Below are 24,045 nucleotides of genomic sequence, written 5' to 3'. Positions count from 1 at the left end.
CCGTTGTTATGCAAGAAAGAGAATGCAGCCGGACTCATGCCACCCCACGTGCCCACACGCCGCTCCCCTACCTCCTCCTCCTCCAGCCGCCGCAACGTCTCGGTGATGAACTTGATGTATTGGCTTGTGAGTGTGGTCAGCTCGCTGTACCGCGTCCGCAAGTCCACATACTGCGGCAGACAGCAGGGGTTAGCAGGAGGGAAGCACACCCATGGCACACCCCAACCCAGCTGCCTGGCACTCCAACGGTGAAGGGGCCAGATGGAGACAAGCCTCTGCGCCAGCCCCCCATTGTGCCCACCCCTCCAGCAAAGGGCTGCAGCCCTCTGCTCCTGGGGAAGCAGGCACCCCAGGCACGGGCGTGGAAGGTCCCCCCCTCACCTCCTGGATGATGCTGTCGGATGCAGACTGCACTTTGGGCTTCTTGGCTGGAGAGGCCATTGGCTCCACTTGTGCCTTGAAGCTCACCAGCTGCAGCTCATAATCCTGCCGGGGAGAGAGGTCCTCAGCATGCCGGCCAGCCTCCCTGGCGAGCCCCCCTAGGCCCTTCAGGGCTGCCTGGCACTAGGCTGCCACTCCCCAGCCCCACATCTGCCCCGGCACCCCAGGGAAAGGCAGCCCAGAGAGGGCACGCGCAGCTGGCAGGCACACCTTGATGGCATCGATGTACTGCTTGGCATAGCGCTGACATTCCTCCACCTTCTCCTTGTTGCGGTCACACTCCTCCAGGAGTTTCTGGGGAAAGACACTGGGGTGAGCTCAGGCACCCCGTGGCCACCCTGCTGCAGCCAGGGACAGCCACGATCACTAGTCAAGCCAGCCCCACTCGCCCCGCTGTGCGCGGTACCTTCTCCTGCAGCAGCTGCTCCCGCACAGTCTTGCTGTCGGTGATGGGCACTGCCTGGATTTTCTCCTGCCGCTGCTTTGCATCCTGGATCCACTGGAGCAGCCCATCACAGCTCTCGCGGTAGTACCGCAGCTGGCGTCCCAGCTGGTCCAGCTCACGCTGGCGCAGGTCTGTTTGGGTGAGGACAGCTTGCCAGCGCTCCAGCAGCTGCTGGACTCTTTCTCGGTAGCGGTCCAGGTCCACGTCACGCTCGCTGTGGCCCCTGACCATCCGTTCGTTGACATCCTTGGCCTTGCTCAGGTCAGTTTCCAGCGTGCTGAAGAAGGGCTGGTGCCCCTCCGCCTGCGTGCGCAGCCGCTGCAGCAAAGCAAGAACAGGTCAGCCCTGGCCCCAGCCCCCACCAACTCCCCCCCACTGGGCACGGTGCTGCCCCAGCCACTACCTTCAGCTCAGCCTTGCTGGCCTCCAGCTCTCTGAGGTCAGCTGGCACGGTCTGCACATCCTTCAGCTGGTCCTCATACTTCTTGACCAGCTCCTCCGCCCCCTGAGTGCTGCGGATCACCAGGTTGATGGTCTTCAGCCTGCAGAGAGAGAAGATGGGCTCAGCCAGTGTTGAGTAGCAGCATCAGTTGGCACACGGCCACGAGCTCACAGGAAGGGAAGGACACGCTGGCACAGCCAGCTTCCTCCAGACCTCATCAGCCCACCCCTAGCCAGAGCAGGCTCATCCCAGCTGATGATCATTTTCCCCAGCCCAGGATGACCGAGGAGCCGCACAGGGACTGGGCACTCACTTCTCCAGGTAGATGCTGGAGAGGCTATACACCTGGTCCATCTTCTGCAGGGTGATTTCCAGCTCTGAACGCAAGACGGGGGCTGAGCTGGCCTGCTCTGGCTGGGCCAGCACCTTCTCTGTCTTCTCACTGACCTTGTCCAGGTTCTTCTTGATGCCCTCCAGCTCCAGGTGGATTTGCTGTGGAAAGAGAAGGGTCCCACACTCCCTGCTTGTGGCTGATCTCCCACGTCACACCATGTCAAAGACCACATCCTGCCAGCCAGGACCTGGGCTGCAAGGCCCCCCCAGTCACCCCCAACCCCAGCAGAGGAGCAGAGCAGAGGAGAACCATCCCCGTCCTGGGTGCCAAGGTCCCCATCCACATGCGCTGCACACCTGCACACACGTACCTGCTGCTCGGTGATGCGTTGGGCGCATTCCTTGACCGGGTCCTTGTCGAGGGGCAGGCGGATCTTGTGGATGGTGCGGGTCTCGCAGCTCTCCAGCTGCAGACGGATGTCCTTCAGGTGGGAGATGTAGCTCTTGCAGAGGGACTCATCCTGCTCTCCTGTGGGTGCACCGGGGACAGCTTAGCACCTTCCCACTCCCTTTGTGCCATCTGCATCCCCAGGAATGGAGGGGACACCCCTGAGAGAATGGGGTGACAGAGCAGTCCATGGCAGGGAGGAGGGGGCTCACCTTTCTCCTGGCTGCGCAGCAGAAGCTCGTACTTCTGGGTGCAGGCATTGTACTCGCGCTCCACCTGCAGCCGGTCGTCGGGCTGGAAGCTCTGTGAGTCCTGGCTGTCCCGCAGGAACTGCTGGTAGTGGGTCTCCAGGCTGCGTAGGACCTGCCGGCACTCCTCCACCTGCATCGTGCGGAACTGGAGGGGGACAAAGGGTACCTTTAGCCCTCGCTGCCTGAGCAGGACTTCCAGGGATCCTGTGCTGGGCTTGGCACTGCCCCATGCTGGCATCGGGACCAGGGACTCACCGTCAGGTGGGACCAGGACTGGATCTGCTGGATGTCACGGATAAGGTACTGCCAGGAGAGGAGGCTCCTCATGTCCAAGTGTAGCTGGTGCCAGAGCACGAGGAGGTGCTGGTGGGTCGTCTCCAGCCTGGGGAGACATGGTGTGAGGTAGGGGGCAAGGGAGTAGAGTGGCGGGGACTCCATGGTAGGGCAGGGAGCCAAGGTGGGGCCACTGGTGGGTCAGCTGGCGCTCACCTGTGTACGGCATCCAGTGCCTCCTTGTTGGGGGGTGGCACAAGGAAGCAGACGGAGGGAACGATGGCCTCGCTGCCAGCGGCACTCAGCACCTTCCACTTGTAGGGCTGGGCATTACTGAGCAGGGCGCACTCATCGTTCTTGTGCACCGTGATCTGCAGGGCCAGAGCGGTATGAGCCCATGGTGAGGTGTCTCCGCGCAGCCCCCCCACCCCCCCACTGCTCCCCGTTTCTCCTCGCACCTCCATTTGCTTGTAGTCACAGACAGCCTGGATGGGCGGGCGGCCCTGGAGGGGCGTGCTGGGGCTGCGGGGCTTCAGCTGGACAATGGTCTTGGCGCGGCGGGCCAGCCCGGCCAGATGCCCCTCATACTCGGCCAGCTGGTCCTTCTGCTCCTGCAGGTGCAGCGGGGTCAGGGGCACACTGGGGTGCTCCCCTCCACACTGGGCCCCACAGCTGGGGGGGGTGGGGAGCTGGTGGCAGGGTGGGGGTGGGAGGTTGCCCAACCCCACAGGGGTCCCAGGGTGTGGAGGGGGGTCACTGCAGTGGGGTCTGCAAGGGGGAAGAGGATTACTGGGGGAGCACTGGAGGGGAGGGTGGAGGGGGTCACTCCTGCAACAGGGTCTGCATGGGTGTGTAGCGGTCACTGCAGCGCTGGGGGTCACTCCTGGGGCTGCAGTGGGGCTCACACACTGGGGGGTCACCCCGGGGCTGCAGTGGGGCTCAGGCATTGGGGGACACCCCAGGGGCTTCTGTGGGGCAGGTGGGGGTCCCTCACCATGCAGTCCTGCAGTAGGTCCTCCAGGCGCGTGACCGTGATGCTGCGGTCACACGAGTATTTCTTCTTCATGTTCTCCTGCGTCTTCCTCAGGAACTCCTCAGCCTCCTTCACCTCGGCGAAGAACTGGAGGGAGGTGGAGGAGTCAGCAGGGGTGGGTGCCCATGGGCAGTGGGGCCGGGGAGGGCCCTTCCTGCCCACCCCCCTTCCCTCCCTGCCCCCCTACCTGGAAGTATGCACTGTTCTCCTTCAGGTGGGCTTCAATGCAGCAGCAGAGCTGGAGCATCCAGCTCCACTGGGTCTGCAGGGCTGCCTGGAACGCCTGAAACAGGGATGTGTCACCCTGCCCTGCCCACATCAGCACCAGCATCGCTGCTTCTGCCCGCTGCCAGCCCCCACCCAGCCCAGGCAGCTGCTTGCACTGCCACAGCACCCCCCGTGCACTGCCCACCACCCCACAGGCTGTGCCCCACAGCACTCCACATCCTACACCAATGAGCCACGCTGCACCCCACAGCAGTGACCCACAGTGCTCTACACCCTGTGCCCCACACCAGTGCTCCCCCCGCTGCCCCTCACCTCCAGGGTCTGCCTGCCTGGGTGCTCCTCCCGCAGCAGCCGGTCCCCGGTGCTCTGCAGCTCTTTGATTCTGCGCTCCCGCAGCTCCAGCTCCCGCATCAACCCCTGGGGGTGGGGGTGGGGGTGAGTGCCCACCCCCGCAGCGCCAGCACACACGTGTGTGTGCGTGTCTGCGTCTGCATGTGCCTGGGGTGCAGGCACCTTCCTGCCCCCACCCCAGAAAACTGCTGGGGACCAGCAGGAGGAGGATGACCAGGGCAGTGTGGGTGGGTCCAGCACCCATCAGAGGAGCCTGCTGGGGTGGGGGGCGCGGGGCTGGCAGGCATGGGGCAGGGCAGAGATAGGGTGTGGGGGGACAGGATCAGGGGGGATGAGGGACAGGGCTGGGGGTGCTTGTGGGGGAAACACAGAGGCTGGGGGTGATCGGGCGGGGGAGGACATGGGTGCTGGGGGTGCTCAGGGATGGGATATGGGGGCTGGGGGTGCTCAGGAATGTGACATGGGTGCTGGGTGTGCTCAGGGGGAGACACAGGGGCTAGGGGTGCTCAGAGTGGGGACAGGGGTCTGGAGGTGCTCGAGGACGGGACATGGGTACTTGGGTGCAGACACAGGGGCTGGGAGTGCTCGGGGATGGGATGTGGGGGCTGGGGATGCTCAGTGTAAGGACGTGGGTGCTGGGGGTGCTCAGAGGTGGGGACATGGGGGCTGGGGGTGCTCAGGGATGGGATATGGGGACTGCAGGGTGCTCGCAGGGGGGACACAAGGGGTGCTCAGAAACTGCTGGGCGGGACAGGCGTGCAGAGGTTTGCAACACTCCAAATGCAGCTGCGGGGCCGTGTGACCATCAGTGGCAGTGCAAGTGCAGCAGCAGCAGCCATGGCAGAGGCAGGGTTAAGGGACTGAGGGTGCTGAGCGATGCAGAGCACAGATTCGGTAGCGATAGGGATCAGGGAGCTGAAGAAGCAGAGCTGGCAGGAGGAGATAAGAGCCTCGAAAGCAGAGTTAGGAGGAGGAGGAGATAAGAGCCTCGCAAGCAGCAGCGTGGCACGGCAGGGCTGTGCAGCAGCCAAAGAGCATCCTCTGCCACAGCATGCAGGCAGCACCTCTGAAAATCTGTCACCACCAGGCTAGGGGGACAGGGACCGTGCAGGATGGCCACATGCAGGGACAGAGACTGTGCAGGACAGCCGTGCATAGGGACAAGGAGCAGGCATGATGGCCGTGCGCAGGGATGGGGACCATGCAGGATGTCTGTGTGCAGGGACAGGTACCACACAGGACACGCACTCCCCAGGCTCTCTCCATACCGAGTAGTTCTCCTTCTTGGCCGTCATGTTGGGGTTGTGGTCACTCCAGTCAAAGTTCACCTCCTCCTCCTCCTTCTCGTTCAGCCACATCAGCTCCTTGGTGGCAGCGCTGACAAAGCCATGCAGGCTCTCCAGGTGCCGCAGCCGGGACTTGGAGGAGTTCTGGGGACGGACGCAGGGATGGGCTGTGTCCACATCCTCCTTCCCACGTCTCCTTCAACATCTTCCTCCCCACACATCTCCCCCTTGCATCCTCCTCTCCACACATCTCCCCCCTGCATCCTCCTCTCCACACATCTCCCCCCTGCATCCTCCTCTCCACACATCTCCCCCCTGCATCCTCCTCCCCACACATCTCCCCCCTGCATCCTCCTCCCCACACATCTCCCCCCTGCATCCTCCTCCCCACACATCTCCCCCCTGCATCCTCCTCCCCACACATCTCCCCCCTGCATCCTCCTCCCCACACATCTCCCCCCTGCATCCTCCTCCCCACACATCTCCCCCCTGCATCCTCCTCCCCACACATCTCCCCCCTGCATCCTCCCCACACATCTCCCCCCTGCATCCTCCTCCCCACACATCTACCCACATCCTCCTCCCCACACATCTCCCCCCACATTCTTTCCCCACAGGTCTCTCGCATGTCCTGCACCTGCTCCTGTCGCCCCCCACCTGGGCACTCACCAGCAGCTTGCCGTACTGCAGGTCCAGCTTGCCCAGACACTCCTGGTAGGCGTTACGGGGGCCAGGGGAGAGCTGTGCCTGGGGGAAATGTGCTGTGAGCTGGGGGTCCTCCCGACCCACCTCCTGGGGATGGTAGCACCCCACCCCCGCAAAGGTAGGGACCAGGAAGGAATGCTAACGCCAGGAGCACCGCAGCAGCATCCAGAGCCGTGTGGGGCTCCGCAGGGTACCGGAGGTAGCAGCGCCCACTCCCATTGCCATGTCCCCCCACCCACAGGGGCTGGGTATGGGGCAGCGCGTGGGCAGCGGAGGAGCCAGTCCTGGGGCAGGAGGGGTGCCAGAAGGGCAGCGGCATGTAGCCCCTGCCTGACCTGGGCACCCCAGGGCACAGAGGAGCTCCAGAGTGGGCAGTGGCAGCCACAGTGCCTGGGGGACCCCCAGGAGCAGGGGCCATGGGGGGTGGCTCACCTCATCAGCCCGTGCCCGCTCAATCTTGGCACGGAACTCCTCGATGGAGTGGTGGAGGCCGCGGTGGCTGCCCAGGTGGGACTCCACAGTGGGCAGGTCGACGCCCCACTCAGCCGCTGCCAGCCGCCGCTGGTTCTCCTCCACCCAGGCCAGCAGGTCCTGGAGGTACCGCAGCGTGGCCTCATCCAGCTCCTGCCGTGGCCGCTGCCCCAGTGGCACTGACACTGCTGCAGCTGGCGCACCTGACTTGAGTCGCAAGTTGTACTCGGTGCGGATGGCCACCAGGCGCTCGTGCAGGCGGTACACCCTGTGGGCAGGCGGCACATCAGCACGGGGGGGACAGGGAGCAAAGGGGGCACGGGGGCCACAGGTGACATGGAGGACTCAGAGGACACAGGGGACAGGGAGGACATGGAGGGCTCAGAGGACATGGAGGCATAGAGGACGTTGGGGAGCACAGGGCACACTGGGGGCACAAGGGACATGGAGGACAAGGGGAACATGGAGGGCTCAGAGGACGTGAGCAGCAAAGAGGACATGGGGGACATGGGAGTCACAGGGAACATGGAGGGCAAGGGGGACATGGTGGGTAGAGGTCGTGGGCTGTTCCTGCAGCCAGGCAAGTGCCAGGGTGCCCTGCGTGGGGCACACTGCATGAGGCACCAAACCCCATGTGGCCATACCTGCGGTACATCTGTTCCCCCTGCGGGTGCCGGCCGTCCTTGAGGGTCTGCACATCGTTGAAGAGCAGCCGGATCATGGCGTCTGCCTTGTCCAGGTCCCGCTCGATCTCAGCTGCCTTCTGCGGTGGCTTCCCCGCATTCAGCAGTCGGATGTCCTGGGGACAGGGCATGGTCAGGGGCACAGTCAGGGCACGGTCAGCACCCCATGCACCACTCAGCACCCCCCCTGCACTCCCGCAGCCGGAGCCGCCTCTCACCGACTGAAGCAGGGTGTCAGCCTGGTTGAGCTGCTCCTCGCAGAGCCCTGACTCCATCTGCAGCTTGCTGACGATGCGCTGCAGCCGCTCCAGCCTGCGTGGGGAGATGGCGGGGCTGGGGTCAGCACACGGGCATCAATCCCACCCGTGCACAGCACAGGTCCTGCCCTGTGGGGCACCCATCCCATCCCTGCATGGCACAGATCCATCCCTGCACACCCAGCAAGGACTCTGTGCCAGCACAGATGCTGTACATTCATGGCACAGATCCTGTCCCTGCATAGCACAGATCCCATCCCCACACAGCATGGATCCATCCCTGCACATCCAGTAGGGACTCTGTGCCAGCTCCACTCTGATCCCGCCCCTGCAGACTGGGATCTCATCCCTCTCTGGGCCAGGAGCCCTGTCCTGGCTCCCTATCCCACTCCTCATCCTAGCCTGCTCCCCGTCCCACTCCCCAGCCCAGCCCGCTCCCCAGCCCACTCCCCAGCCCATCCCATCCCATCCCATCCCATCCCGCTCCCAGCCCCGCCCCCCCTCCCATCCCATCCCGCTCCCGCCCACAGGCAGCGCTCCAGCCCCACCCTGCCTGCCCGCCCACTGCCCACTCCTGCCTGCGCTGCCAGCTCCAGCCCCGCTCCCTGCCCGCGCTGCTGCCCCGGCGAGGCCTGGTGTCCCCTGCTGCCGTGCGAGCCCCCGGGGGGACAGGGCAGAGCCCAGCTGGTGGCAGAGGCACCAGCGCCCGGCTGCCGTGCGGCGCCTCGCTCGGGGCCAGCGGCTGCTCCAGCTTCCCGGAGCCGGGCAATGACTCACGCACCGCGGTTCCATCGCCGGCGGGACGGGACGGGGGGGCCGGGACACCCCACCCCGGCCCAGCCCAGCGGTTTGGCAGCGCGGGGCGGGGAGCGCGTGCCAGCCCAGCTCAGCCCCCCCGGCACCGATCCCCCCCCGCGGCACTCGCCTCTCGAACTCGGCCCGCAGCAGCTTCTCCCGCTCCAGGACGGCCACGTGCAGCTTGCCCCATTCCTTCTCCACGTCCAGCGGGTGGTACCCGGGGGGCACCTTCAGCTGCCCGGACTGCACAGCGCCCTGAGCCCCACCCCCACCCCCCCGGGACGGTCAGACCACCGGCCCCGGCCCCCCCAGGCAGCCGGTGGAGGGGGGCCTGGCAGAGCAGCCCCAGCTGCGGGTGCCACGTCTCCGCTGCTTCATGCTGGAGGCAAAGCTTTGCGGGAGGTGGGAGAGGCACGGGATGGCCTCTGCCCCAGCAGGACGTGGCGCAGCGTGCTGAGGACTGCTGTGGGACCCCACTAACGCCGGGACCCCCAGGAGCCCAGATCCCATGACACTTGCCCCTTTGGACTCCCAGACCCTCAGGACCCTGGCCCTCCTCACCCCTTGGGACCCGAGACCCCTGGGACCCCAAGCCCCCCAGAACCCCGGTTCTCTGGGACCCTCGGCCCCTCCAGACCCTAGCACCCTTGGGACCCCAGACCCCTGGGACCTCCACTCCTTGTGACCCCCCAGCCCTCAGGACCCTGGCCCCTTGGGACCCCAGACCCCTGGGGCCCCCAGCCCCCCAGGACCCTCAGGCCCCCAGGCATGGCTGGCACCGGGTGCTGCTCACCTCCAGGGACTGGAAGATGGCCTTGGAGCGATTCTTGTCGGCCTCCTTGGCTGGAAGCTCTGTCTCCTTGAACTTCAGGAACTGACGCCAGAGAAACTGCCAAATGGGGGGCAGCTAAGGTAGGCAGTGCGGATCCCCAGGCGTCACGACCCCCTTTTGGGCATTTCCCCCTTGCGCCGCGCCCCCCCCCCCCCCCTATTTTCCATGCATGTGAGGCCAGTGGGAAGGAAGGGACCGGGTGGGGAGCTGGTGTTTGCCACTGGTGACTCAGACAGAGCCTGGAAAGAGTGAGTCAGAGAGGCCCTCCCACCCAGGGCTCCCCAGCTCTGCCACGGCACGGCTGCCCAGCCCCAGCACCTCCTGGCCAGCACCAGCACCAGCACTGGCACCGAGCCCTCCTCTGCTTCACATCCCCCAGGGTCAGGCTGCGTGGACCCAGCTGGGGCTGGTGGCAGGCTCAGTGATGGGCACTGCCATGGCTGCAGCTGGGTCTCCGTGTTCTCCCAGTGGCCAGCATGAGCTTGCAGCACGGCACGGCTGGGTGTGTGCTGGCCCGGGGTTGCCGCACTGGGAGGACTCGCCACAGCATGAGCCAGCCCACAGCCAGGCCACCAGCCAACTGAGCCACTGCCAAGCACCTCCCCGGGCACCGGCATGGCTCACGGGGGACTTTCATCCCCTGCCAACACTGTCCCAGCTCCCTCACCTCAATCTCCTCATAGCTGGCGGGGAAGCGGCGCTCCTCAAAGAGGACGGTGTGCTGACGGATCCACTGCAGCAGCATCGTCACCACCTCATAGTACTCCTGCCAGCGCAGCTGTAGCTCCTGGGCAGGGGGGGAGGCACGTGGGGCCGGGTGCCCACCACAGGGGGAGGTGGACACGCCCCGGCCCCCAGACTCACATTGGCCTTGACGCCGTCCTGCACCTCGGGCACGCGGGGCATGGCATCGTAGAGTGAGGAGACGTAGGTGATGATGGACTTCTCGTCTGGCTGTGGCACATCCACGTCTGCAGAGACGGAGGGCGGTCAGGTGGGGGGAGATGTGACCCCAGGTTGGGGAAGGATGGGAGCTCTGCAGGGAAGGTGACACCCCCCTGTGACACCCTCGCAGCTGGGTGCCCCAGCCCATACCTTCGGGGTCCAGCAGGCGCGTCACCCCCAGGTCCCGCTCCGCCACGGTGAACGCCTGGTCCAGGTTCTCCAGGTTGCTCTGACGGTACACTCGGTTCATGTCGATCAGCATGGGCCTGCGGGCAGCAGGGACTGGTCTGTACAGGTCCCGCTGGGGACCCCACTGCCGCTGGGGCAGGGTCCACACTGACGGCACTCTCCTGCCACACATGGCAGACAGCCGGGCCGGGGCTGCCGGCAGCGCCCTCCACCCACCCTGCCCCACAGCACAGGTTTCCAGCAGGCATGGGTGCCGGTTGTTTGAAAAAACCCCTGGGGACAGAGGGTCGAGCCCCCCGCACCCCTGAGGGGTCACCCCACACCCTGCGCACCGTGCCACAGGGGCACCGGCGGCTGGCGAGACCCCAGCACCCTTGCCCACAGGCAGTGGGAGCCAGGGACACCTTGATGGCCCCGAGCATGGGCCCCGGAACAGGCAGTGTCCCTGTGGCACAGGCAGCAGCCCCCGCCCCCCCAGCCCACTGGGGGTCCCAGCCCCCAGCCCCATGCCTACAGCTCCCTGAGGCGCAGGCTGCGCTGGATGGAGTAGAAGGAGCCGCTGATGCCGGGGGCCACCGGGCACTCGGGGACGTCTTCGCAGACCATCACCACCCCATCCTCCGCCCCCGGCAGAGCCCGTGCCAAGCTCCCTGTGCCGTGCCGCCGCAGCTGCTTCCTAGCCCGATGTCGCCCGCTCGGCTCCATGGCGGGACCAAGCCTGGCGCAGCAGTCGGTGAGCTCCTGCTGTGGCGGCAGTTTGGTGCCGAGTGCGGTGTGGCGTGGTGCGGCACAGCGCAGGTGCCTCCTCCCACCCCGCGCGGCACGCCTGCACGTACTTGTGCTCCCCAAAGGCATGTGGCGGCCCCGGCAGAGCCCACGGGGGCCTGCCTGCCCGCGCCCCGGCACGCTGCGGAGGGCACAGCGCCCACCGCCTGGGGAGCTCAGCACCCGCCTGCCCGCACAGGCAGCAGGTCGGCAGGTCGGGCGGGAGCGTGGGAAGGTAGCTGAGCTGTGCGGCTCCCCGTGCCGCCATGGCACTGCTGGCACAGGCTGATGGGCTGGGACTTGTCGGATGCACGTGCCTGCATCGCCCCAAAGCAGGACTGGCGCAGCTGGCCCTGCCAGCAGCTGGTCCCAGTGAGCACGCGCCTGCCCTGCGCATGGCATCACCCTGCACTGCTGGCTGCTGCAAGGAGCCAAATCCTGCCAGCACCGGAGCTGCTGTCCCCACCACAGCGGCCAGGAGCCTGGGCTCACCCAAGAGCCGGCAGCCCAAGCCAGGGGATGGTTGTGCCAAGGGAGGCTCGGCACCATGGGGACAGGGCTGGCGGTGCTGGGTCCCTGCTGGGGAGACAGGAGCTCTGTGCCCACTGTGGGTACAGCACAGCCCAGCACGCTGACCCAACACACAGCAGCCAGAAGCAGACCTGGCTCCGCTCTACCTACTTGTGCCGGTGGATGATGGCATTGAAGAGGCGCCCATCCCGCCAGCTCGTGGTGAAATTGTCACAGCGCAAGCCCTGGTAGTCCTCCACCATCCGCTGGGACCAGAGCAGCAGCTTCTCCTTGGCTGTCATGTCCTCTGACTGCCCCGTCACCTGGATGTCTGAGATCTGCCAGGACAGGGAGGTTTACACCGGCCCATCCATCATGCACACGCACACTCCATGGGGGCTGCCACCTTCTCCACCGCAGCCTGTGCTGGTGATGCCCCTGCTCCAGGGACCAAACCAGCACCAGGAACCCCCGCCAGCACTGCAGAGCCCTAGCCTCCCAGCATCACCAGCACCACCACCACTGCCCCCAGTCCCACCACTGCACGCAGCTGAGACAGGCCCCAGGGCTCTGGGCTCACCTGGAAGTGGAGGATGATGGTCCAGATGAGCCCCAGTGTCAGCTTGGGGTTGCCATCAGCAATGTCATCGTTGCGGATGTTGACAAGCTTCACCTGCGAGGCCAAGACACACAGGAGCTGTAGGGAGGGCAGGGAGCATGCCCCAGCCCCAGGGGTCCCTGGGGGGTGTCCCACCAGACCGGCAGCCCCGCATCCCCCCCTCACCTGGCGATGCTTCAGGTAGTTGAGGGCAATCTGCACGTTCTGCAGCTTGTGGAAGCGCATCCTGCCCTTCTCCCGGGGCTGTGGGGAGAGCGGGGGGTGATGAGCCACGGCCCTCACCAGGCACAGCCCCACCAGGACACCAACCCACCACCCTGGCTCCCCCACGCATGCGAGGGATGCTTGGCACCGAGCACTGCGTCCCCATCATGCACTGTCCCAGCCCCTCTCAATGCTACACATGCCGATGCCACACGCCCTCTGCACTTTGTCCCCACGCTGCCGCCGGGGAGGGGACATTTCCCGACTCTCCCCTCACAAAGCTGCCAGCTGGGGCCAGTCCAGCCAAAACTGTCCCCAGCCCCAGCAGGGCCGTGCTGTCCACACAGTGCCGGGGCCGCCAGCTGCCGTGTCAAGGGAAGCCAAGCACCAGGCATGGTGCGAGAGCAGCATCCACAGCACCCTTGCTTCCCGTCACACCCCACCGAGCACCGGCCCCTGCCTGAAACACGGCAGCTGCCTGTGCAGGCAGGACAGGCAAGATGAGCGCAGGCATCAGGCACCCCACTGCCACAGGGGGTGCAGCACTGGGGCCTGTGTCCCCTGCCACCGCGGGCGGGCATTGCAGCTGCTGCCCAAGGTAGCTCTACCAAACCGGTCCCGGCCAAGGTGCCACCATGCCCTGCACTCCTGTCCAGGCAGTGCACGTGGAAGCGGGCAGCACGGACCCGTCAGGAAATCCTCTGCCCGTCCCACGGGGCCGTGGGCAGGAAGCACGGCCGGACCGAACAATGGCAAGCACGGCTGGCCTCACCACCGGATCCTGTGCCTGCGCTTCCCTGGCCACAGAGCAGTGCCGGCCCCACAGCACAGGCACAGCCCAGCCCTGTTCTACCCCTGCCCACGGCATCCCAGCAGCACCGCTCACCCTGCCCTCGCCAGATCCTCGCAGCCCATCCTGCCCACAGTGGGGCCGCGCTGGAGGTAGCATGCAGCTCCCTAGCACGCTCCAGTTTCAACCCACGGCAGGGACAAAGTGCCACCACATTGGGCAACTCACCCAGCAGGAACCTCCCCACCCCAGGGGTCCCCAGCTGGGGTCCCCTGGGCAGCTCCTGCCTGGACAGACTCCCCCACAGCCACCGGCCCAGCGATGAAACCAAATGCTTCACCAGCAGTGGCTGTGCCTGGCAACGGCTGCCAGAAGGGCCAGGGAGCCCCCCGAGTCCCCCGTCTGCCGCTCAGCAATGGACCAGGGTCTCTTCTGCCCCACAGGTGTGGGGCACAGGGGAAATGCAGCTGGTTGGGGCACAGCCAGGCCCCAACAGGGGAGCTGGGGGGGTCAGCGGCCGCAGGGGCATCCCCCTCACCAGGTGCCCTGGGACCTCCAGCAGCCCCAACCAGACAGGGGTCATGTGGCACATCTTGCCGCAAGTCCCAACGCAGCAGCACTGCTCCCAGTGATGCTGCGCTCCTATCTCGCCACTGCAGGCCTGGCCCGGGGAAACCCGCCCCAGCTGACACTTGGCCTCAGCCGCCCCAGTGGACCCTGCTGCTGGAGCACCCGTGGGTGCCAACACGCCTCCCCCCGGCACAGCATGCGGCGGCGCTTCTCCTCCGCACCCGCACCGGGATGGGACGGTGCAGCCACACTGGACGGTGGCGGAGCGTCTCCCAGTTGCCGCGGCGGGCGCTCACCACGCGGGGCCATGCGGAGAGCAAACGGCAGAACCACTCACCAACCGCAAGTTCCTGATCACGTCGCGCTCCCTCGGCTGCCCGGCCAGAGCAAAGAGAGGAAGGAGGCAAAGGCCGGAGGGGGACGGTCAGGGCAGAGCCGCCGACAGGAGCCCAGCGCAGAGAAGCAGAGAGTTCACCAAAGCAAAGAGACGTCCGGGCGTTAGAGGCTGCGGTGGGGCTGGGGGGGGCTGCAGGACAGAGCAGGGGCGGCCGCACCAGCGGGACTCGGGGTGCTCCAGCATGGTGCCGGGCAGCTCGCCAGGATGGGACCGAAGGCAGGGGAGAGCCCAAGCAGGAGAAGGAGTGGGATGCAGATGCGGGAAGCAGAGGATGGGATGGATGGCAGTCGGGGGTGCCGGCACGCAGAACCGGCGCAGGGGGAGCAGGATGGCAGCGGTGCAGCAGCAAGGTCGGCGCAGCACCTACCAGCGTGTCCCCCGAGAGCACCTCCAGCAGCGAGATGAGGTTGTGTCCATCTCGCAGGTCCTCATAGAGGTCGTTGACGTGACGCTGCGCCTGTGGGGATGGCGACAGTGTTACAGGGATACCAGGCGGGCAGCTGAGCCCTGCAAAGCCCCAGTGCCCCCCTGCCCCACGCCAGCCAACACCAAAACAGGGCAGCCAGGGTGGGAGCCCAGTGACTCCCCCATGCACAGCAGGTGCCCACACACATCCCCAAACACAGCCCAGTCCCCCAGCCCTGTGTCCCCCCTGCCAGTGCACACCAGCAGCTCTCCCCCATGCCCCCGTGGAGCAGCAGCCACGCTGGATCCAGCATCACAATGCCATGTGCGGGGACCCACTGCCCACCAATGCTGGCAGCCATGGTGGTTTGGATCCATGGCCCACCACGACAGCAACCATGGGGGAGTAGTACCCACGGCCCACCATGCCGGCAGCCACGGGGTCCAGCCCCGGCACAGGGAGGGGAAGGCATGAGAAAAGAAAGAGCATGATGAAGGCAGCCAGGGAGGGAGAGACCTACCTCTGCTCGCCAGTGCTGTGCGGGGAGAGGCAGAGAGAAGAGAGAGATGTTAGGGGAGCCAGCAAAGAGGAGACAGCCCTGTGGCGGGCAGGGGGCAGCCAGGACCAGCCCCAGGCAGTGGCAGCCCACGGCAGCACGGATGCCGCAGGAGCGACGCCGCGGGGTTGGGCGCCTGGCATGTGGGGACATGTCTGCGCGCGGGGGCCAGGAAGACGTCTTGGCACATGCCAGGCACTGACTTGGGGCTCTGCCCACACTGGCAGGGCCCCAGTGGGGTTCGGCTGGGAGCGCGGCATGGGGCAGGAGTGGGGAGAGAAGGACAGCTGGAGATGGGAGAGTAGGACAGGACAGGAGGGCATGGGGCAGGCACTGCCAAGTGCAGGCAGCACAGTGGGCATGGCCACCCCGGGGGTGGCAGGAAGGGTGCGGGCATTGCCGTGCCTAAAGGAAGTCACGGTGGTGCCAGGGCAGAGGGGAAACGGGCAGGGAGCCCAGCAGAGCTGCCAGGCTCTGTGGCATCAAAGTCCTCGAAAGGTCCTCTCGTGCCTGGGGCCAGAGCACCATCCCCTCCCAGAGCCTGCATGGCCTTCCCGACGTGGGTGGGAGGGCATGGCCGGCAGCTCCCAGTCTGGCCAGATGCCCTGGCATGGGCACAGGATGGCACAGCCCCTCAGCATAACTGGGCAGGGGAAGCCAGGAGGCAGGGCAGGCAGCTCCTGCCTGAAAAGACCCCCGGTGCTGCCCTCAGGCCCCTGCAGAGCCCATCACAGATACAACTGAGCAGCCTCAACTGCTGCCTGCCTGGTGCCGAGGCAGCGGGAGCACCAGCACAGGCAGCCGGGAGAGGCTGTGCTGGCACAGCCGCTGCCAGGAGCCTCCACTGCCCACATCCCACGGTGCCCTGGGGGGGACGCAGTTGGGGATGCTCCAGTGCCAGGGACCGGGTGCTGCCACCGGCACAGCCTCACCGGGACTTTTCCATCGGGACGGCCAGTGGCTGCGGGAGGCGGCGCGTGCCCGTACCTTGATGAGGTGCTTGTTGACCCATTTAGTGAAAGTTTTCTTCTGGACCCGGTCTCGTTCATCTGTAAGAGAGAAGACGGCAGGGTGAGCAGGGGGCACAGGGGGTCCCAGCGCGGCGGTGCTGCCAGGCAGCACGGCTGGCGGGCACACCGGTGCAGGAAGTGATGAGCCAACCGCTCTGGTGAGCCGCGGTGAGTCACAGGGCGTGCGTGCGAGGGGAAGGAAACAGTTAACGTGGATCGGCTCCTGCGTGCCTGCACCCTGCCCCAGCCAGGCTGAGCAATGCCTGTAGCGGGGAGGGGGGGGTTGCCCAGCCCTGCCCTGCCCTGAGCCCCCCTACCCTGTACCCCGGCTGGGAGCCAGGGGAGCTGCCCAGGCACCATGTGTCCTGACCAGGTTCGATGTGTACGGGACAGGGATGAGCACGGGATGACTGCCGGCCCCAGTGGGATGTGTCCGGGACCAGGACAAGCCCAGGGGTAGTCTGCACCCCCAGAGCCCCCAGCACTGCACGTTCACCCCGAGCAGGACACGAAGCCCACAGGGCGTCTGCCCCGGTGCAGCCCCAGGCACGGCACGTCCTCCCCGAGCAAGACACGTATGGGATCACGATGAGCCCACGGGGCGTCTGCCCTGGCACAGCCCCAGCGCCGCCTGCCCAGCACCAGCCTCAGGGCACAGATGCTGCTCCGTGGGGTGGGGAGAGGCCTGGGGGGTGCCAGTCCTGTCCCTGGGGGTTCCTCCTGGGGCTGGAGCACCCACAGGGACCCCCCAGGCCCCGTCCCAGGGTGATGGCCCTGACAACTCTCCCTCCAGCTCTGGTGGGCAGCTGCGGGCAGAGCCCCGAGCAGGCAGCGCTGCAGGGCCAGTGACTCACGGGCACTCCCTGCCCGCTGCCCTGTCATTAGGGGACGAAGACAGCTGACACAGCAGGCTGGGCACCCAGGCTGGCACTGCCCACAGCTGGGTGGCCCCGAACCCCGATAACAAGCACGCATCCCATGCATCCCACTAACGAGCACCCATCCCACCCATCACCACTCCCTACGGGGAGCAGCCCACTCTTCTCGCCCCATTCCTGCCAGTGCCAAACTCAGCCCAGTGCCACGGAGGGTTTGGTGGAAGGAGGCGACACCCTAGGCACATGGGGTGATGCCACCAGCTCCATGGCCGCCCCTCCACAACACCTTCCCTGCCCACGCCGCGGCGATCCAGCAGGGCCAGGGTGGTGCATGCTATGTCTTGCCCCGCTGGAGCGTGCCGGGATCTGCCCACGCAGCACCCAGCACCCTGCAGCCAGCGCCTGGCCCACGCCCACCCGTCCCAGGGAAAGCACACCGGCACCTGGGGACACCAGGGGTCCCGTCTCAGCGGGACCCACGGGCAGCTGGGCAGCAGGGCTGGGGTGTGACGGGCAGGGAAGCAAGGGCTGGTGAGCAGCAGCGGCGCAGGAGGAAGGAAGGAAGCGTGGGGCACGCTCACCGGGCATGGGTGCACCGAGGGGGGAACGCACCCGCGCCGCTCACCCCAGCAGGGCCCGCACATGAGAAGTCCTCGACACCCAGGCAAGCCCCAGCCGGCGGCACCCATGCCGCGGCAGGCTGCGCGACGGGCTGTGGCTGGGCCGCAGGCAGGATGGGCAGGGCGTGGTAGGAAGTTCTCGCACTCACTGCGGGCAGCGCCTGGTGCTGCCATGGCGTGGACGGGGACAGGTGCCAGCATGGGACACAAGGACCCCACTTCCCCCACTGCCCAGCTGTGGGGGGGCTGCTGGTCCTGGCCCATAAGCACCCCACGGTGCTGCCCCATAGCCTGCCCGGGGACACCGCCCCAGTGTGGGGGTCTGCCCCATAGCCTGCCCAGGGACACCACCCTAGTGTGGGGGTCTGCCCCATAGCCTGCCCGGGGACACCACCCCAGTGTGGGGGTCTGCCCCATAGCTTGCCCGGGGACACCGCCCCAGTGTGAGGGTCTGCCCCATAGCTTGCCCGGGGACACCGCCCCAGCGTGGGGGTCTGCCCCATAGCTTGCCCGGGGACACCGCCCCAGTGTGGGGGTCTGCCCCACAGCCTGCCTGGGGACACCGCCCCAGCGTGGGGGTCTGCCCCATAGCTTGCCCGGGGACACCGCCCCAGTGTGGGGGTCTGCCCCACAGCCTGCCTGGGGACACCGCCCCAGCGTGGGGGTCTGCCCCATAGCTTGCCCGGGGACACCGCCCCAGTGTGGGGGTCTGCCCCACAGCCTGCCTGGGGACACCGCCCCAGCACTGGGGTCCACTCTGGTGCAGGGTGCAGGCACCAACCCCCTGTGCTGCAGGATGCATCCAACACCAGCGAGATGGCGGGGTGGTCCCACGGAGGGCAGCCACCGCCCCCCACACCGTCCCCACCACCGCGGGGTCCCACTACCTTTCTTGCCCTCGGAGGCCCTCAGCACGGCCAGGTAGAGGTTGTCCTCCGAGCCCGTCCTCTGCCCCCCAGACAGACCCTCCTCCTGGCTGCGCAGCCGCTGCCGGGACATGGTGGCCGCTGCCGCCAGCCTCGCTGAGCACCCACACGGCTCCGTTCGCTCTGGCTCTGCTGCCAGCCGGGTCCCTGCCCTGCCTCCTCCCGCCGAGGTGTGGGGCGGCCCCAGGGAGGAGACTGGGGTTCCCCTCCCTCCCTCCCCACCCGGGCACGAATCCTGCCCACAGGAAACCTCCGAGCCCACGGCTCTGCTTAACTGTTTCCTCCCCGCGCCCCGGGAGCTGCCCCGGGGGCCATGGGGATGGGGCAGGGACCCCACGCACCCCCCAGGGGGTCCCCGCAGCGCACCACGGGGAGCCGGCACACCCCCAGCCTCACACCCTGGGGCCTCGGGACCCCCAGGTCTGCAAGCCTGGGTGGTTTGTGACCCCCAGACCCAAGCCCTGGAGCTGAAGGCCCCCCAATCCCCATACCCCAGAGCTTCAGGACCCCCAGGTCTGCAACCCCAACATACTCAGAAACCCCCAGCCCCATGCTCTGGAGCTGCAGGACCCTTGGTCCCCACACCCTGGGACCTCGGGACCCCCAGGTTTCCAAGCCCAGGAGGCTCGGGACCCCCAGGCTCACAAGCTCAGGACATCCTGTCCCACCGCTCAAGGTCCTCAGGACACCCCATCCCCGTGCTCAGGGGCCACAGCTCCCCAGTCCCCAAGTCCCCTGCTGGGACCCCCAAGAGCACTCAGGCCCTATCTCCAGGGACCCTGGCACCCCTCGGTTCCCAAGTCCAGGGCCCTCTGGACCCCCCAGCCCCATGCCCTGGTGCTGTAGGACCCATGGTCCCCACAACCTGGGGGCTCAGGACCCCCAGGGTTGCAAGCCTGGGCCCCAGGTTCCACACTCGAGGGGCTCAGTGCACCTCCCAGTGGGGTCGGGTTCCCAATCCCCAGGGCCGCAGGACCCCCGGGCAGGGAGGTGCCATCCCCACACCCACGCCGGCTTGGGGAGCCAGGCCAGGCTTCTCCACCCCAGCCAGCGCTCCCGGCGATGCATTCCGGGCGCTCCTGTGCCGCCTCCAGCACGGCCAGACCCACGCATCCCGCCAGCCGGTCTGCTCCCAGCCCAGCACTCCGAGGAGTCCCCCACCCCTGCGTCCACGGGGTGCTCGCATGGGATGGGGGCACCGGCAGTGCTGGGGTGGGATGCCAGGAGGAATCCCCCTGCCCAGGGACGCACCACGGAGCATCTCATGCCACACAGCCATCGGGCACACGCCGTGCTGCCCGGTGACACCACCAGCCTTGGGGATTCAGCATTTGTGCCCCATCAGGTGCAACATCCCAGCTGGGACTGTGCAGGACCTGGCCTGGCCACACGCCCCTCCCTGGGGACCCCCAAGCGGGGGTCTGGCACAGGGTGGGAGCCCACAGCTGCTCAGCTCCCTGCCCTGCACCCCCCACAGCTCGGGGACCTCGGGGTGGCACAGGGCTGGCAGCTCTGACTGTGGCAGCACCCATGTCACCACCCAGCACAGGGGTGCGGGCAGCAGGGAAAGTGCAGCCGCAGGCACCCTGAGCGCTGCCAGCTTGGCATGACACCACGCAGAGGCCAGCGCCCACATCCCGCACACACAGCACCAGCACCAGCGCCGGCGTCGGCAGGCGCAGCCTGACCCTTGCATGGAGTCCAAGGGACACGGGGAGGGGGACGACGCATCGTCCCACCATGACTCATGGCCCGACTGGCGCGCCCTGCCCCAGGCTCCGGCGGTGAGCGGCGCCATGGGGTGTGCCCACCGGCACCCACCTCCGCAGGCAGCGGGTGCCGCGGGGGGCTCAGCCCTGCCCAGCCTTTGCCGTGCCGGCGGCCAGCAGCTGGGTTGTGGGAGGCAGAGCGTGGGGCCATGAGCCAGGCGGTATGGGGAGCCACTGTGCAGCGCCGGGAGAGTGGCCTGGGGGTCTGCGACCCCCACCCTCGGGCAGCCGGGTGGCAGGGGGCTGCGGGTGGCCAGGCCTGGCAGAAGCTGCCCGCTGCCGGGGAGGAGGCAGCTCGGTACAGGCAGCACCGCTTTGCCGGCCCGCTGCCCACGGGGGCAGGGCCAGGGCAGCCGCTGAGGAATGCGGGCGGCAACGGGCTCCACACGCACATTTTCCACCCAGAGCACATCTGGCGCAGAGCACATCTGGCCCGTGGAACCACAACGGGAGCACAGCTGACGCCAGCGCACGTCAGGGGGCAGGGACATACCAGAGCTACAGCTCGCCGCATCGCAGCCAGCACAGGGGCACTGGCACAGGGGCGATGGCATTGCCAATGGGGTGACACAGGGCAAGAGAGGGGCCGGGGCAGTGGCAGTACTGGGGTGGCACCGTGCCAAGCCAGCGGTGCCTCACACTCCTCCACCTGCGCCCAGGTGCTGGCACAGCAGGGCCGGGGCTGGCACCACGCTCACATGTGCCACTGACCTGCTCCACCAGCACAGACACTGCTGCCGTACCAGTGCTGGCTCTGGAGGGATCAGGGCAGTGTGGCCCTGAGCCCCCCTTGCTGCAGCAGTTACCCCCAAGGGCCATGGCCCAGATGGGCACCCTGGCAGCCACCGGCACTGCTCCCACCGTGGCCCACACCAGCGCGATGCTGGCAGAGCACCGTGGGGGACCTAGACCTAAGCAGTGCAGCCTGCCAGCAAGGGCTGGACAGGAGGTACCGCCAGCTCCAGCACATCCCGGCACAACCAGTGCTTCCCAGGATGAGGCACCAGGATGGACACCCCTGCCCCAGCTCAGTCCCCCCAACACCACCCCGCGGCCCTGGCACCCACGGCCCCAAGCTGGTGACAGCCCCGCAGCTTCCCACAGGCACCACCTGTGTCCCCAGGGCTGCCACAGCTCCCGGCAGAGCCGAGTTGCCTCAGTCACCGGACCCCAGCAGCTGTCCCTGGCAGCCACCATGCTGGGCACGGGGCCACGGGCTCCTCTCCATGCTGCCACCGCAGGCAGGAGGCACCTGGGGCCGGTAGGCAGGCCGGCAGGCAGCGTGGGAGCAGACATGGCAGGCGGCGGCGCGGCGCGGGCACTTTGAAGATCTGAAGAAGCGAAAGGCCCGGCACAGCCCCTGGGACAGGCAGGGCTCCCGGCGCAGGCAGCTGCCCAGACGGGCCAGACAGGCAGGAGCTGCCTCACCTTCAGCTCCGAGCCCCTGCGGGTGCAGCACCCAGCCAGGCCGGCCCAGCTCCTTCCCACAGCATCTCCCCACCAGCCGGGGCTGCGGCACCCACCGGGCCAGCTGCCCTCGCCGCCCATCCCAGTAGCAAGACCACAGGTGACCCCCCAACCTTCAGCCCCCAGAGCACGCCGGCACCTCCAGGTTGGCACCAGCCTCTGCAGGTGCTGGGACAGCGAGGGGCTGCAGGAGAGCACCTGGGCACCCCGCCAAGCACCGGCACACGTGGTCCAACCGAGCTGATCTCTGCGCCGTCTCCCTGTGCCAGGGCATGGCAGCCCTGCGCACCGCAACGGGCGCTGCCTGCCTGAGCCAGCTGCCTGCGGGCAGGAGATGGGTGCTGCCACCAGACAGCTGCTGGCACCCAGCGCCGCAGGGGGATTACCAGCACGGCCCAGGGCGGGAGGCCCCTGCCAGGCCTGGGGCCCTGCACCCGCTGCCGCCTGCACATTTGGCACAGGCAGCCAGCGGGAAGGAGCTCCGCGCCATGCCGCGTCGCACCCCAACCGCGATGATGAGGCAGTGAAAGCGTCGCATAACGCCGTGGGTGCTTCCTGCCGCCGGCCCGGGAGGAACCCAGCTGCACCCAGGGGTGGGGGGCACCGAGCCGGTCCCGCCAGCAGCCTCCCTCCTGCCAGGAGTGCCATGGCCGCGCGTGGGGATGCTGGCAGGGCGCCGAGGGCTGCAGGTGCCCAGCACTGGTAGCTCGGTGCCAGCGCCTGGGTCACCCTTCAGTGACACTCGTGCCTCATATCAGCAGGACGGTGCTGGCAGGGCGGCAGAACCAGCGCAGCCACAGGCACTGACAGCAGCCAGGGCGTCCGCACTGGCAGCGCTGGGGAGTGGGGTCACCACAGCCCGGCAAGATGCCACTGCAGGACACCCCCCCCGGTGTGTGGAGGGGGCACGGAGAGCCACATGTATGGACACATGCCCAGGCGTGCCAGTGCACACACACGTGCACGTACCTACAGGCTGGCACACCGTCGCACGTGGGGCTGCACACCCACGGGCACACGTCCACCAGCACACACACGGGGTGCGCACCCACAGAGGGGCATAAACATGTGTGCACACGCACACTCATGCACACATGCACAAGGGCACACACATGGGACAGACACAGACCCCAGCATACACATGGGCAGGCACGCAACACAGGGTGAGCACACACGCATGCAGGCACACGTGTGGGGGGCACACGCATGCAAGGGCACACATCACACACACACAGGGGCACACGCATGCAGGCATGCAAACACACATGCAGGATGCACAAACACGCAGTGGAACACACAGATGTAGGGGTGCACATGAGGGATGATACACATGCATGAGCACACATGCAGGGGCACACATGTGGAGAACACGTAGAGAACACACATGCGGGAGTACACACGAGGAATGATACACACATGCAGGCACGCACACACATGTGGGATGCAGACACACGCATGCAGGCCACACACACATGGGATGCACACACACATGCAGGCACACACACACATGCAGGCATGCACACACGCACATGGGGCACGGGCACACATGCAGGCACACACAAATGTAGGATGCACACACACACATGCAGGCATGCACACACACGTATGCAGGATATACACACACATATGCAGGCGCACACACACACGCAGGGCACACACATGCAGGGGCACACATGCAGACACACACAAATGCAGGATGTACACACACACAAATGCAGGTACGCACACACACGTGGGGCATGGGCACACATGCAGGGGCACACATGCAGGCACACACACAAATGCAGGATACACACACACACATGCAGGCGTGCACACACACAAATGCGGGATACACAAACACACATGCAGGGGCACACATGCAAACACACACACAAATGCGGGATACACACACATATGCAGGCGTGCACACACATGTGGGGCAAGGGCACACATGCAGGGGCACACATGCAGGCACACACACAAATGGAGGATACACACACACACATGCAGGCATGCACACACACATGCGGGGCACACACACATGCAGGCATGCACACACACATGCAGGCACACACACACATGCAGGATACACACACACATAAATGCGGAATACACACACATGCAGGCACGCACACACACGTGGGGCATGGGCACACATGCAGGCA

The 24,045-nt window shown here is 66.9% G+C and overlaps 1 protein-coding gene across 17 annotated transcripts in view; it reads right to left on the bottom strand.

Moving 5' to 3' along the window:
* Positions 1–24,045, bottom strand: part of PLEC (plectin) — a 64,871-nt gene that overhangs the window by 12,450 nt on the left and 28,376 nt on the right. For 5 of the 17 annotated variants that reach the window (XM_037378882.1, XM_037378892.1, XM_037378876.1 and 2 more), the window contains 31 exons: positions 16,216–16,277; positions 15,193–15,207; positions 14,634–14,723; positions 14,207–14,242; positions 12,471–12,548; positions 12,267–12,359; positions 11,858–12,024; positions 10,373–10,488; positions 10,142–10,248; positions 9,945–10,064; positions 9,239–9,334; positions 8,573–8,700; positions 7,609–7,702; positions 7,352–7,506; positions 6,669–6,975; positions 6,201–6,278; positions 5,514–5,675; positions 4,207–4,311; positions 3,854–3,949; positions 3,628–3,753; positions 3,092–3,244; positions 2,850–3,004; positions 2,616–2,742; positions 2,322–2,505; positions 2,033–2,190; positions 1,642–1,820; positions 1,290–1,428; positions 848–1,204; positions 652–735; positions 382–486; positions 72–170 (listed from right to left, as the gene is read on the bottom strand). In XM_037378882.1, the coding sequence (XP_037234779.1) occupies positions 72–170; positions 382–486; positions 652–735; positions 848–1,204; positions 1,290–1,428; positions 1,642–1,820; positions 2,033–2,190; positions 2,322–2,505; positions 2,616–2,742; positions 2,850–3,004; positions 3,092–3,244; positions 3,628–3,753; positions 3,854–3,949; positions 4,207–4,311; positions 5,514–5,675; positions 6,201–6,278; positions 6,669–6,975; positions 7,352–7,506; positions 7,609–7,702; positions 8,573–8,700; positions 9,239–9,334; positions 9,945–10,064; positions 10,142–10,248; positions 10,373–10,488; positions 11,858–12,024; positions 12,267–12,359; positions 12,471–12,548; positions 14,207–14,242; positions 14,634–14,723; positions 15,193–15,207; positions 16,216–16,277 (3,971 nt within the window). Of the gene's footprint in view, positions 1–71; positions 171–381; positions 487–651; positions 736–847; positions 1,205–1,289; positions 1,429–1,641; positions 1,821–2,032; positions 2,191–2,321; positions 2,506–2,615; positions 2,743–2,849; positions 3,005–3,091; positions 3,245–3,627; positions 3,754–3,853; positions 3,950–4,206; positions 4,312–5,513; positions 5,676–6,200; positions 6,279–6,668; positions 6,976–7,351; positions 7,507–7,608; positions 7,703–8,572; positions 8,701–9,238; positions 9,335–9,944; positions 10,065–10,141; positions 10,249–10,372; positions 10,489–11,857; positions 12,025–12,266; positions 12,360–12,470; positions 12,549–14,206; positions 14,243–14,633; positions 14,724–15,192; positions 15,208–16,215; positions 16,278–18,623; positions 18,774–24,045 lie in introns of those variants that run through there. The other 12 variants (XM_037378893.1, XM_037378877.1, XM_037378888.1 and 9 more) reach the window with 6 other exon arrangements.

Source organism: Falco rusticolus, chromosome 3 (genome assembly GCF_015220075.1).
Source record: "Falco rusticolus isolate bFalRus1 chromosome 3, bFalRus1.pri, whole genome shotgun sequence".
NCBI lineage: Eukaryota > Metazoa > Chordata > Aves > Falconiformes > Falconidae > Falco > Falco rusticolus.
The sequence above is the reverse complement of the archived record's forward strand: the minus strand, read 5'-3'. Positions and strand labels throughout refer to the sequence as shown.